The sequence below is a fragment of the Saimiri boliviensis genome, chromosome 9 (assembly GCF_048565385.1).
Source record: "Saimiri boliviensis isolate mSaiBol1 chromosome 9, mSaiBol1.pri, whole genome shotgun sequence".
NCBI lineage: Eukaryota > Metazoa > Chordata > Mammalia > Primates > Cebidae > Saimiri > Saimiri boliviensis.
Genome location: NC_133457.1, coordinates 73,004,222 through 73,018,361, shown reverse-complemented (window position 1 = coordinate 73,018,361; position 14,140 = coordinate 73,004,222). Strand labels below are relative to the sequence as shown.

Genomic DNA, 14,140 nt, shown 5'->3' with positions numbered 1-14,140 from the left:
ATATCATCTTAGAACCGTGGCCACAGACAGCGCTCACTGTCAATGAAGACCACAAAAATGTCGCAAATGTCCCTCCTGGTCAAAAAGGTGATGAGGCAAGAAATTGTGGGTTAATCGCTATAAACTTCTCCACCAAGAGCCTATCTAAATTTCCTGAAGTTGCAGTCAGTTCTGCCACAGAAGGAGCGGCAAAGGCAGAGAAAGGACCACACATGAGCCAAGTTTGTGATTAGATCAGGAAAGCACACATTGGAGTTGTTTTGACGTGTATTTAAAACAAAGGAAATTTACTCAGCTGTGCAGATTAGAAGTCTAATAAATAATGAGCTGGGCACACTTCTTCATAGGCAAAGCCTCCCGCCCTGGGCCGCCCAGGTAAAAGGGGAGTCACTGGAGGAGAGTGTCTGTCACTGCAGCACACTAAAGGTGACCACGCATTTCTTGGCCTGCCTCCTCCGTCCTTTCCCCTTGAATCTGGGCTGGCCCCATTGAGTCACTCGTGAGCAGTAGGGCACAGCAGATGTGATATCTGAGTCTCCTGTGGCTGAAAACCAGGAGAAATTTGCAGCTTCCACCTGGAAGCTGCCACACTCTCCCAGAACCCTGAGCTGCCACACAGGAAGTTCCGCTAAGGGTGACCACTGTGCTGGGGAGGCCAAGGCGCCAGGTGTCAGTGGAGCCATCTCGGGCACTCCAAGGCAGTCCAGACACTGGTGACCCCACATCAGGTGACCCAGTTAATGTCATGTGGAGTAGAAGAGTCACCCAGCTGGTCTGATCTGAATTCCTGACCCACAAATTATGAAACAGAAGAAAATGGTTGTTGTTCAAGCCACTAGGCTTTGGAACCATCTGTTACCAGCAGTAAGTAATTAGAACAGTCACCACCCCCCACAGAGGGGTCATCTTTGCAGAATGACTCATGAGCCTTCAGGTTGCATCCAGAAAATGGGATATGCCAGGCAGAGGTGGTGAAAGGGAAGCGTGAACACGCTGAGGCTCCTCCCTGCAAGTGAGATGCGAGGTGCGGCCAAAGACACGCTCGTTCCTAGCCTCTGCTCAAAATTCTCTTCCACCTGGTATCTCCTAATTTTGCTTTTGGTTACCAGGATTCACCCCTTATCCCAGGCTGCCTTACTGAGGAACGTTCACAAAACTTACATGAGCTCCTCCACTGTCACCTACAAGTCAGAAGGGCCATCAGAAGAGGATTCTGCCTGTCCTACCCTGGGCTCTGGCCCAGGTTCCTGTCTGCTTGTGGCTGGCCATGACTCCAGTAAGTTTAGCAGTTTCCAAGTGACCTAATGAGATTCTTTATTCAGGTGATTGCGATATGGGAAAAATGGAAACATGACAAAGCAATCAGTTGAGGCATAGAGCAGGTGACACCAGCGCTGCACCCGTATTCCCTTGGCATTCATGGCTCTAATTGCACATACCCACCATGACTCTGCTGGAGGCTTTCCTCCACTCACAACAGGGTTCCCAGCCACATGCAGGGGAGGGCCAGAAACGTGAGGAGGTGTACACGCAGGAGCAGCCCTCAAGCAACGGTGGAGGGGACTGGGGCTGAATACTCCAGACTCCTTGCCCCTGGAGGGAGCCCCTGGGAATGCTCTTCCAGGTGTCTGTACTGGGGCTGACACAGCCACCTCCTGCTCATTAACCCCCCTTGCATCAGGTCCTCTGCCTCCCTGTCTCGCCTCTCTACCTCTCTTAATGGCACTTCCTGGGGTCCCCTCCAAGGAAGCTGCTTGCTCTCCTGCCCTTGTTTCAGGATTGCCTCTGGACCCCGCCTAAGCTGGAAAGACATTAAGAACAAAGGGATCAGTTTCCAGAGGCACTTGAACATGTGTGTTGTGTCGGCTCCTTCGTAAAATCTTTATTAAGTTATGGTAAAAGAGTAAAGTCTGAACCCATGAAGGAAAAGAGAACGGACCTGGTGCAACAGGAAACGATGTCGGCATGTTTTGAAGACGGAAGCCCACGGAGGAGCGGGGATCGTGCAGTGTGGCTGAGTGTGCAAGCCCCCGCACAACAGCAGCAGGAATGAGCCCGTCCACTCCACCACCACGTGAGGAGGCGGGGCTGGGGAGCTCCATGGATGAGGCAAGGCACGGAGAAGACATCTGCCTGAAGGAGCACGTTTCTAGGTTGTCATGGGTAAAGCCCCCAGCGCTGTCTCCCATCTTCATGGCTTAGTGGCAGACATTTCTTCCTCCCAGCAGGTGACCAGGTGTGTGCTCCAAAGAAGTTCAGTCAGAATGCCTCCAGCCTTGGTGACTCGGGCACAGTAGGGGCAGGGCAGACCAAAGCCCACAGCATGGTGAGCAGCGGGCCGGCCCCTCCCCTGCCCAGGCCCCAGTGCTCCTTAGCCCCTAGGCTCTTATCCCAAGGCAAGAGGTTAGGGGATTTGTCCCTGGAGAAAATGAATGTTCCTCAGTCTTCTAGGGATGCTGAAACAAAATGTCAGACTGAGTGACTAAACAGTGGAACTTTAACTCCATCAGCTCTGGAGGCTGGGAGCCTGAGGCTGGCAGGGCTGGACTCTCCTGAGGCTACTGTCCTTCACATGACCACCTTCTTGCTTTGACTTCACAGGGTCATCCCTCTGTGTGGTCTGTGTCCCTGTCATCTCTTCCTGTAAGGACACCCTCATGTTGGATTAGGGCCCATCCTAGCAATGCCATTTAAACTTAATCACCTCTTTAAAGGCCTATCTCCAGAATGTTGGGGGGACAAAATTTCAGCCTATAAGAGTCCCCAGAGAAAGGACCAATGTACAATGTAAGCTGTTGTACAAAAGCTAAAGAAATCTGAAAGACAGCTTGCAGCCTCATCAATACTGTGGGCAATCTCACCAGTCACTCAGTGCCGTATATGCAGAGCATTGGCTTGGCCTGTTGGTGATCTGAAATGTTAAATAACAGCCAGTGAGTTCCGGACACTCGAGAATGCCTCTGCCATGAAGAGAGAGAGGGAGAGAGAGGGAGAGAGAGAGAGAGAGAGAGAGACCTGAACAAATGGGCGGGGTTCCGGGGAGAGATTCTGACTGAGAGAGAGACAGGAGGTAGAAAAGTAACTTTCAAAAAATCTACACAGTTCATATTTTCAGAGATAATGAATGAAATCAGCTTCCTAAACATAAAAAAAAGAAAGTTGTATAAAAGCAAAAGTGAGAGAACAAAAAGACTTATTGAAAATTAAAGAATGTGGTACCCGAAGTGCTATCCCATCGAAGGTTTGGAGAATGAGGAAATGTTCCGAGGTGGAAAATGACAAAAGCAAGCAAGGTTTCTCTTGGTTGTTTTTGGAAGACAGAGAGAAAGAAGGGAGGGAAGGACGAAGGAAGGGAAGGGAAAGGAAGGAGGGAGGGAAGGAAGGAAGGGTGGGCTAAAGAATTTATTGAACATCGAAGCCCTTCAGATCAACGTTTGAGAACATCTGGGCGGCAGAGGATGCGAGAAGGAGCAGTTCCAGCAGGGCAGGGGTATGAAGATGATGCTGGGCCTGTTGACAGTGCTGAAAGTGAGAAGAGTATGGGGCAAGGCTTTCAGAAGTCCAAGGAAACGTCATTTCCAAAGCGGACGTCTATTCTTTGCCAGACTGTCAGTCAAATGTTGTAATAGAATATGGCCATTCGCAGAGCTGCAGAGCCCGCCACCTACGCACTGATGTTCAGAAAGCTTCCGCAGCGCGTGTTGCATGCAGTCTTCCTGAGACAAGGCCTGGGGTCTAGGAATCAAAAACCGTGACATGGAAGGGCAGCAAAAGGAATTTCCAAGGTGAGGCGTCGAAGAGCAATCAGCTTCCATTGGAGCAGACACCCGGAGTGTGGTTTCAGGAAATAAGGGTTTAATAGAGTATCTGATATGTTTGATTATAGCCTGAAAATTTGTATTGAGAGGGTATTAATGGATGTGGTAAAAACCATAGCAACTGAACCAGAGGGAAAGAGACATAAATCAGTGCACTTGGCTTAGCAGTGAACAGAACACATGTCGTCAAAATAATGACCATATCAGGGATGAAGGAAAGGAGAGGTGACAAAGGGGGTGGGGACAGAGGTTTCCGAGAAAGCAAAAACTTCATCCGCCACAGTAGTCAGTCAGTGATGGGTAGCTGACAAATTGATAAATCAAGAAATTAAGCATGTTTGATTCCTTAAGAAAAAAGTAAATACCAGATGGATCCACTAACAAAGTTCAAAACGTGTCTTTGGGGAAGGGTCTCAGAGGTAGACAAGTAGCCAAGACACTGCTGCTGGTGTTTTATTTTATGCACCTTTCAGTGCCCTGTATTTTGCCAAGCACTGTGTACATATTCCTTTGATGATAGAAACTATTTCAGAAACTAAATATGTGCATACACTTAACGGCAATTCTACTCCTAGCTATGTAGCCAGCAGAAATATGTCTATATACTCATTAAAAAAAAAAAAAAAAACATACTAGAATGTTCGTAGCACAGCTATTCGTAACATCCCAAAACTAGAAACTATCCGGATGCTTCTGCACAGGGGAATGGACAAATAGACTGTGGTCCATTCCTGCAGCCAGGTCCTAGCAAGCGAACGGTCCATCACTGCACACGCAGGGGTGAGTCTCACACCCAGAAAGAGGAGTCAGACAGCATCCTGCGTGCGCCACGGGACCTAGAGGGCGTTCCAAAGCAGAACAGAATCTAGGCTGTTGTAACTCAGGAGAGTGGGCTCCGCTGGAGACGAGGGACAGTGAGGGGGGCACAGGAAGGCCTTGGTGCCATTCTTTGTGCCGATGCTGGCTACATGTGTGTTGGGTCTGCACCCAGCTGTGTGGTGATGCACAGGGCACTTCTCTATGAGTGTTTCACTTGGTAGACAGTCGTATGGGAGATAGATATCACATTTTAAAGAAGAATGAAGGGTACGGGAAAAGCCAGTATAAAGCATATGGCCATTTGAGGCTCTTTGGATCTGGAATAAGAATGACAGTTGTCAGTCCTACTGACTCAAGCTATAATTCTGATTTAATAACAGAACATCTCATCATCTTAGGATCCTTCCTGTTCTTAAACAGCTTGCATGGACCCTGTGATGCCCTGAGGAAAGCAGGTGTGCTGAGGGGTACTGGTGAGGAGGGCCGGGGGGCGGTTGCAGAGGGTGGGCTGCTGGCATGGACCCGGATACTCACCTGGAGGAAGGTGAAGCACCATGGACAGTCCCATGAGCAGGGGGCACCAGAACGCAGGTCCCAGCTGAAGCCACCCAGATACGGAAACCTGCTTCTCGGACCAGAGCTCGAGTGCCCCTCACCCTCCCCAGGGGCTCCCATCTCTGCTTCACTTCCTCCCGAGCTCTGCCTGCCAGCCCTGCAGCCCCTCCTCTCAGGCAAGCTAAGCCCGAGTCTGCAAGAAGCCAAGACAGCTTCTCCAGTGACACAGTTTGGATGTTTACGCCCTGCAAATCTCATCTTGAGGTGTAACCCCCAGTGTTGGACGTGGGGCTGGTGGGAGGCGCCTGGGTCACGGGGGTGGATCCCTGGTGGCTTGGTGCAGTCCTGGGGATACTGAGTGCTCCGAGATCTGGTTGAGTAAAAGTGTGTGGCCCTCCTCTCACTCTCAGCTCCTGGTCTGGCCCTGCCACGGGCTTGCTCCTGCTTCCCCTTCCTCCAAGAGTGAAAACTCTCTGAGGCCTCCTCGGAAGCTGAGGAGATGCTGGCATCATGCTTCCTGTACAGCCTGCAGAAGGATGAGCTACCTAAACCTCTTTTCTTTATAAGTTACTGAGCCTCAGGTATTCCTTTAGAGCATCCCAAGAAGCGCCAAACACAGCCAGCGAGTGGAGTCAATGATAGCACCTCCCCCTGCCCACCCCCAGCAGCAGCCTGGCACCGCGGCCGCAGTTCCCACTGATGTTTGAGATGTTGTTATACCGTGATGTCTGTAAATGGAGACCCACAGAAGGGGCTGGCCTTGAGGACAAGGACACTCAGACGCCACCCTGGGAGGAAGTCCCCTCCCTTGGACGTTGTGATTCAGACCAGCAGGAGGTGGAGAGGGTAGGTACAGCACCCAGGCAGTGACCCGGCCATCCTCTGGTGTTTGCGCTGGGTCATAACCAACGCAGCTGGGACATGCGGTTTCACAATCCGTCTCCTCCCTGCCACTGAGACTTAACTAACATCAGAAGACTTACTTTTCTCATGGCTTAAACTAGAAGGGGTGAGAGGTCATAAAAATAGACCTGGGCCTAAATAGATGCAGAGAAAAGACATGTGTTTTGGGGGTTGAGTGTGGAGCCTCCGCCCGAGAAGCTTTCCGATCCCGTAGTTGGTGTTCAGGTTCTTACTGTTCTCGTGAAGAATGTTGAGTCTGCTTCTTTGTCGAGTACAGCTCTCAGCACCTCGTCAGTGCATGGCAAACATTAGATGATGATAAATAATGGAACTAATCTTTACAATAATGCAAAAAAAATGTAATCCAATCAGACAGGTATCGGCGCTGGAAAGAAAATGAACTCTCAACCACCAGTGGTGCTGTGCATTTCCAGAGAAGCCCGTCCCAGATCTGGGGAGGCAGGTGTCCGCGAGGGAGTGGGGACCCCCAGCTGTGCTGGCCCCATCCGTGGATGACAGGGACTGTGGAAACATCGACCTTGTCCCTAAAAACTGACTGCAGGAGAAGCAAAGCGGCTGCAATAGCCCTCAGAAAACATCACGAGTTTTCCAAAACCTCAAACACCTAGTGGATATTTTCCAGCCAAAGGACCAGCAAAAAGCTGATGGGAAACTCCTTGCCGAGAGAAGAGAAATGCCACCCCTTGGGTCCTGGCCTGTCTGAGAGAGCCCAGAGCCCAGTACTTCAGACACCTCCAGGGTGTCTCAGGGAAAGGCAGGTAGTGACAGGCAGGGGACTGGAGCTCGGCGGAGCAGACCCTGCCACGGGGTCACTGAGAACCGGGTCCCTGATGGCCGGTGCCCCTCCCATGACAGGCTCCACACCGGAGCTGCAGGGCATGGACCCCTGGGGTATCGAGGCTCTCCAGCTGTGCCCCGTGGGGGTGAAAGGCCTCCCCCAGCGGCCTGCAGGTTTCAAGGGGCATCCCCCTCCCACCGTCACTCCCGCGTCCTTCATCTTGCAGCTGTTTCATTATCTCCACCCGGACATTGAGCTGTGTGGAGCATGACACACATCCCCAATTCACTGGATGTGAAGTAGATTTTCACGGGGCATGCAGGTGTGGAACCCGTTTCCCAGGGCCCTGGGAAGGCCTGCGCGGTGCACAGCCCGGCAACACCCAGCGCTTCCCTTCACCACCGGATCTTCTCCCAGCAGGGGCCTCCTCCTGGGTTTTCTCCCACATCCACATTGTCCAGCGTGGCAGCCCCAGTCATGGGCGGCTGTTCACTTTTAAATCAGTGAAAATTAAATAATATTAAAATTCAGTTCTGCAGTTGCATGAGCCACATCCCAAGTGCCCCATAGACGCAGCAGGTGGCACCATGAGCAGCATCTCCGTCCTCCATGAGCCTCTGCTGGGCTCTGATGTGGAACTTCCCTCCCTGCTGCTGCCTGGTTCCCAGCTCCTCTCACCTCTCCTTTCCTGGGCTACCCAAGGAGCTGCCAGTCCCTCCCGCTCTGTCCTGTGGGCGTGGCACACTGCCCGAACTGGAGCCAAGCCCTCCCCATGCCCTGTGGAGCCCACAGGGCTTCCCTTTAATAGGCATCACTGGCCACAGAAAGAAGCACTGGACATAAGTCGCTCCTTTCTGGATTCGACCGATTTCCACCTTCCCTAGTAGCTTGTGGATTGCGTGAAGCCAGCGACAGCAGCCATGACCTGGGGCCTGCCTGCATGGGGTTCTGCCCATCGTGGAAATGTTTCCGGAGAGCACAAGTTGCCCTTGGAAACATGGTGGAGGGAAAGGTTGCCATCCTCATCAGCATATCGTCACGAATGTCACTCTCTGGGCCCTGTCTGGGCACTGCCAGGTGTGGGTGATGTGCCCGTGCCTGGCGTACAGCAGAGGGGCTGGCATCAATGCTGCGGTGTCCTGAGTGCTGGGTGGAGATGCGAGGGTCGGGCAGGAGCCTTTCTCTCAGCAGCTGTCCGGCAAGGCTGCTGGGAAGATACCATGGAGAAACTATGGCCCGAAAGATGAATAGGTTAAAACAGCGATGGGTGACGAAAAGGGCTCTGCAAATACAACCAGAGCGAAGGGAAAATCAGAGAGAGGTGGGGAGGGGCCTGGAGAGGCAGCCGGGCAACGCCCGCTCTTGACAATTACCGTTTGCATCTGTGTTCAGAGATGAGGTCAGCCTCTCCTTTCCCTTTCTCTAACTTTTCTTCTCTGGTTTTGGCATCAGGATTTTACCAATTTTATAAAATGAGGTTCTCTGTTCTCTGTGGATGGTTCTTACCTACTCATGTAACTAGTGATAGAATTTCTTTCTAAGGTAAGGTAGATTTGTTTCAACTATGCTTCCTTCCAGTCACCGTTCCTTCCCAGAGGTCTCCACCACCCTGTCTGCAAGCCGACAGCAGAGGCGACTGGGGCCTGCTTTGTGCTGCAGACAACAGGATGCGGAGTCCGGTTCTTTGTCCATCACTGTGTGTGATTCATGACCACCTGGGGCCGTGACGGCTTGTCCTTCTGTCTCTGGCATTCAGTGAGCTTCCAGCGTGGGGTAACCACGAGTCAGGTTCCTTAGAACATTCTTACAGATGTGTTTGGTGAACACATGAATAACTGTTGTTGGGTATTTACGAAAATCAATGTCCACTCACTTAAAGGAGCGGAACTGTTGGTGCGTGATGTACCTTTATGTTCAGCTCTAAGAGATGCTGACCATTTCCCCAAGCGGTGGCACGAATTTACATCCGCCAGGGAATGCAGGGCAATTTTGTTTTCTCCACTTTCTCTGAGACCCTTCCTGTTGCCTCTTGGCCTTGTCTTGGCCTTGCGGGAGGGTCCGTGTACCGCGTGTTCTAAGCATCCTGGGTTGGCATGTGTGCACACACAGCAGGCCTGGCCTCAGAAGCAGGGGCCTCATCTTCCCTCCTCCTCCCCACTTGCCAGCCACGGTGTCTGCCCCTGGGGGCAAGGTGTGGTTGGCAGGGGCAGATGGGGGCAGGGACATCACAGTCACCCCTGACAGGAGGCTCGTGCTCTGGTACGTGGCTTGCTTTTTCACAGAGGCATTTGGCAGGTTTGCTCAGGCTGACACCTTCGCATGCCCAGCTTCAGCCTGCTGGCACAGGCCCTGTGTGCATCCCCTTGCCCTCAGCTGGGCTCTACTGGATGGGACCTACGACCATGTCTGGTCCCTGGGACCCACCTTGGCCTTTGCTTCCTGCCCAGCCAGGGCCTGGGTGTCTCCACAGAGCAGCACCCTCCTGGCCCCAGCCCTGAGGCTGCCGGCCAGCCACTCGCCTTGGGGACTCCACGCAGAAACTGACTGACCACCCGCCCACGGTGCATGGAGCCCTGCATGGAGCCCGCAGCGTCCCATGGCAGCTGCTCCCCCGCAGCTGGAGGGAGAAGCAAATGCCTGCCTTCTTCTGTGGATGGGACTCAGGCTCAGCACACCGTCAGTCCTTCAGAATGCTTCTCAGCCTCCAAACACTTGAGGAGGCACAGGCCTTGAGGCATCTTGTTTAGAAAACAGGCAAAGGCTGCTGGGGCTGGGGGCAGGGAGGCCCATGTCACCATCCTAGGGCATGTCTCTTGTGACGTGGAACCTGGAGCGGAGCTTTCAGCTGGACCTCTTGTTACAGAGCAAGTGAAGAGAAGAAAGAAGGAGGGAGGGAGGGAGGAGGGATGGAGGGAGGGAACAAAGAGGGAAGAAGGAGGGAGGGAAGAGGGAGGAAGGAGGGAGGGAGGGAAGAGAGAGGGAGGGAAGAGGGAGGAAAGAGGGAGGAAGGAGGGAGGGACAGGCCTTCAGCATGCCAGCATATGCCAAGATACATTCTTGGATAAGCCAGGGACCTCAGGTGGGCATGAGAAGGGGACTTGGCAAGGGCAGCCTGGACACTCCCCCAAGTAGAGCGAGACATGGACCCACCGGCTGCGCCGGAAGGAAGCAGGACCTAGACCCCACTCTCAGACAACTCTGCCACCGCCACAGGAAGCCACTCCCTTCAGATAAAACCACTCCCCAGAATGTGACCAATGGGCAGGGCAGGAGTTCCACCAGAGAGAAGTGCTGGTGGCTTTCAGCGTTAAACACCACCACCTGTGGAATGGAAATTGACTGCGTCCCTCCACGAAGCAGTCCTTTCACATCCCGAAGCCAGGAGCAACATGACCTTCAAATGTGTCAACAGCTCTCGGCCCTTTGACAGCCAGCTCCTTTGACTTGGCCACTTGGTGGTGAACCTAAGGATGTGTGATCCAGTGGCGGCACGAGGTGGCTGGTTCTCAGTTCTGATGTGACAACTTCAGCCTAAGCACGTTTGTTCTGGCTGTGCGTTCTCAGCTTGTGTCACCTTTGTCTCCTCACTGTGGACAGTGCTGCGCTTGAGGGAGGGGAAGGGGGTGCTTCTGTGACTGTCATTGCTATGGCTCATGTTGACTTTTGCTCTTCAATGTAAAAATCAGGTCTTCTACATATCTTTGCAACTAGGGAAGAGAAAGCAGGTCTTTTAATTCCAGAACCATGGTGCACACATCACACTCCAGTGTGGGATCTCCGTAGGCTGGGCAGGAGCTCAGCACCTGGCAGATTTCAGGTGGCAGGACATCTCCCTTGGGGGCTGTGTCTGATGCCCTGCCGACAGAGCCCTGCTGCTTCCTGGGCTCCCAGTGATGATTCCCTGTGCCCTGCGTGTTAAGGTTCTGCCTCTGCTGTGAGTTGAAACACTTTCCCTGAAGAGCCCTCACGGTACAGAAATAGTATCTTTGGATCCTGCTGAGGCCCTACCTCCAGCCCACCACTGGCATGAGGTGCAGGCACTGGGCACTGCTCGGAGCTTTTCCAACCACCTGCACTTCCATTTTCCAACAAAGGCCAAACAAGAGAGTCACGAACTTCACTGGCAACCTGTTGGCAAAGGGGTAGAGAAGGAAAGGCACAGCCAGAAGAAATAACAATCTTGACAAACTTTTGTGCACCTACATACAGTCTTGCCTTCAGCTCAGAGACGCTTGGACTCAGGCCAAGTTTCCCTGCTCTCATGCATAGCAAAAAAGCTTGTCAAAGAGCTGGGAGCTTTCAGCCAGCAGCTGTCGGGATGGAAAGATGGAAACGTGTCTTCCCATTTGCACCCCCTCAAAGGAATGAGCGAGCTGTTTCTCAGCCAGTTACCCATTTTCTGAAACAAAAGATTCATGTCAGGGAATCACCTTCATTAGACCACGTTGTGTGTTTTGTGTATGTAAATGACACCTCTGCCTTGTAGGAGTGGGCACCCCGAAACTCTGGCTTCTATGACACGCAGATGCCGAGTGACATTGCTGAATGCAGCCTGCTTGCTGAGGCTGCATCTGTTTGCTGTTTCTGACACCTCCAGCGATCAGGCCCCTAACACTCCACATTCCCTAGGTCTCTTGTTAGAGTCAAACATATAAACCTGTGGATCGAGATCCCCCAGCATGGAGAATGAAAATAAAGAGCAAATGTGATTCTGAAGCAGACACCAGCTTGGGCATGAGAGCTCTGATGCCTGTGTGCCCAGAATCTGCAGAGTCGGTTCTGAGAACTGAGGTCAAGGGGTAGCCCGGTGCCACTGCCTTCCTCCTCAACACCACCAGAGAGACTGGGATTTGCACCTGTTAGATAAGCATTGTGTTCCTCCTATCCCCACAGAGCCCAGCCCAGCCTCCAGGGAGACCACAACACATAAGAGAGGGAGCTTACAAGTAAGCTGGAAGGCACAAGTGGGCACTCAGAGGTGTGAGCCCTGATCAGCTCGGGAAGCCTGGCATGGGTGTTCCCACATGGGTCAGGGAATGCTGCCGGCAGGTGCCCGGGCAGTTATAGGGGCTCCACCTTCCTCTCTGCACCTGTTTGCGTAGCCATGGAGATGGTACTGTGATTGTGCCGGTGATTGTGGTGGGGACATAAAGTTATTACCCTAATGAGCAGCGCAGGCCCCTGCCCCACAGTTAGAGACCTGCCCTGGTCACAGCAGGGGTGAGCACAGCTCACCCTTGGCCTTCTCTGCAACCACAATGCCTTTTTTGAATCAGGTGCCATAGGTGAGCCCTCCACTGACTGCTTTTTCCCACTTGCTTACCATAACTTCCTTTCTCTTCTCCAACTCTGCAGACCAACAAAGCCGTGGCCAAGGGGGACTTGCACCAGGCCAGCACCAGCTCCCGGCGGGCCCTGTTCCTGGCAGTGCTGTCCATCACCATCGGGACCGGCGTCTATGTGGGCGTGGCTGTGGCCCTCATCGCCTACCTCTCCAAGAACAACCACCTGTGAGCTTCCTGCGAGTGGACGGGGAGCACCCAGGGCAGGTCTGTGTGGGCATGGAGGAAGCAGACATGCCGCATGACGCAGTACAGTGCAAATGATTGCCAAATCACACCGCGAAGCCCTGGGATTTCCTACCCATGGATTTCTTTTGTTTTTACCCTTTAATTTCATGTTCACAGCACTGTGTAGAGCACCAGACAGATGGGCACTGCTAATCCTTCCAAAGGAAAGCTCCAAAGATCCCAGCCCAGAAGGCTGTCTCTGGATAGGTTCTGGTGGATGAATGGCAGCGTGGCTCTCTGCAGCCTGCCAGTGCCCAGAGTGCCACCGCATTAGCAATATACAAACAGTCCAAAAAAGTGTTTATTTTTTATGGAATACGGTGCAATAGGCAGAGGACAAGGGACATGCCACTCTTCTGTCTGTGGCCCTGCTGGAGTCCTTTGTGTCCCCCCAAGTCCACACGCCTTCCCTGCAAGATGAGAATGGGGCTGGGAAGGAAGAGGCGACACCACGGCTGGCAGGGCCCCCGCTGCACTGCTCTGCAGACCCATCGGCCTGACCCTGAGATGCAGGGCCAGCAAAGCCCAGGACCTGTCCCCGTTCCTTCCCCTTCACCCCCACCCAGCCTCGGGATGTCAAGCCACCTCTGGAACATGTCTACACTCCACAGCTACCCCGCAGCAATACGCACTCTTGGGACCTTGCTGATCTAGGATGGGGAGGCAGGCCACCGCCCCTCCCAGGACTCCTCAAGAAACTGACCCGCGGTTGCTCCAGAAACTCGAGGCTCTGCAGCCGTGAGCACCGCTTGAGCCTAAAGACACGGGCTCCTCCCAGTCACGGCGCTGGCAGGCATTCACCCCATCAGAAGCAGACACTAGTGATCCCGGAAACGAGATGGGCCTTACTCTGTCGACTAAATGAATAGCTATTTTCTTGTCATTTTTTTAAGTGCAACTCTTGCTTCATGCTGCTTAAGTTACCAGATGAATGCTGAGAAATAAGTAATCACAGACATTTTAATACCATTTCATTGCTGTTTTACGAGTGTTCATTACTTAACAGAAAGTTATCTTTTAGCTTTTTCGCTTAAGACTTTTATTTCTGACAAACAGCTGTCGTTGGGTTTCTTTTACACCTTCCCCTTGCGGTTTAAGGAGCCGCAGAGCCCCCCAGGCCTCCCCTGCTGAAACAGCAGAGATGCCCCAAGGAGAACCCAAGTCCCTGCCACTTCAATGCCCAATAAATATGATCGTCTTAATCCCCCCAGTGGCTGCAGAGACCCCCTCTCCAGGACAGTGGCTCCACCTGCAGCACTTAGCAAATCCCTGAGACCTGGGTCAGCCCCAGGCTGACTCGATTGCTCAGGATGCGGCCTGGTGACTGCAACACCAAGCCACGGTTCAGAACCACTGCCCTGGAATAAGGACTGTGGGTTTGAGCCTTCTGCCCACCATGCTCCTCCTTGACCTTGAACATTTAGTATTCTGAAAATTATTAGCACTGTCTTCCCGAGTCAAATTTGAGATCTATCTAGCATTTGTCTCTGCTGGAGGGTTCAGCAGGCAGTGTAAGATTTTAACCCTAAGAAGAAGCCAGCCAACAGCCCTGTAGGAGTTAGAGTCACCAGCCATGGCGGGCATAGGTTTAGGGTCAAACCAACCTGGATTTGAATCCCACTGTGCTACTTTCTAGCTGTGTGATCTTGGGTAAATATATACACCTCTCTGAGCTT

The 14,140-nt window shown here is 52.7% G+C and overlaps 1 protein-coding gene across 4 annotated transcripts in view; it reads left to right on the top strand.

The window, feature by feature from the left end:
• The window catches only part of SYNDIG1 (synapse differentiation inducing 1), a 193,189-nt gene extending 179,672 nt beyond the window's left edge, over positions 1 to 13,517 (top strand). For all 4 annotated transcript variants that reach the window (XM_039479798.2, XM_039479799.2, XM_003942919.4 and 1 more), the window contains exon 4: positions 12,250 to 13,517. In XM_039479798.2, the coding sequence (XP_039335732.1) occupies positions 12,250 to 12,408 (159 nt within the window). In that variant the 3' untranslated portion in view covers positions 12,409 to 13,517. The remainder of the gene's footprint in view (positions 1 to 12,249) is intronic.
• The last annotated feature ends 623 nt before the right edge of the window (positions 13,518 to 14,140 follow it).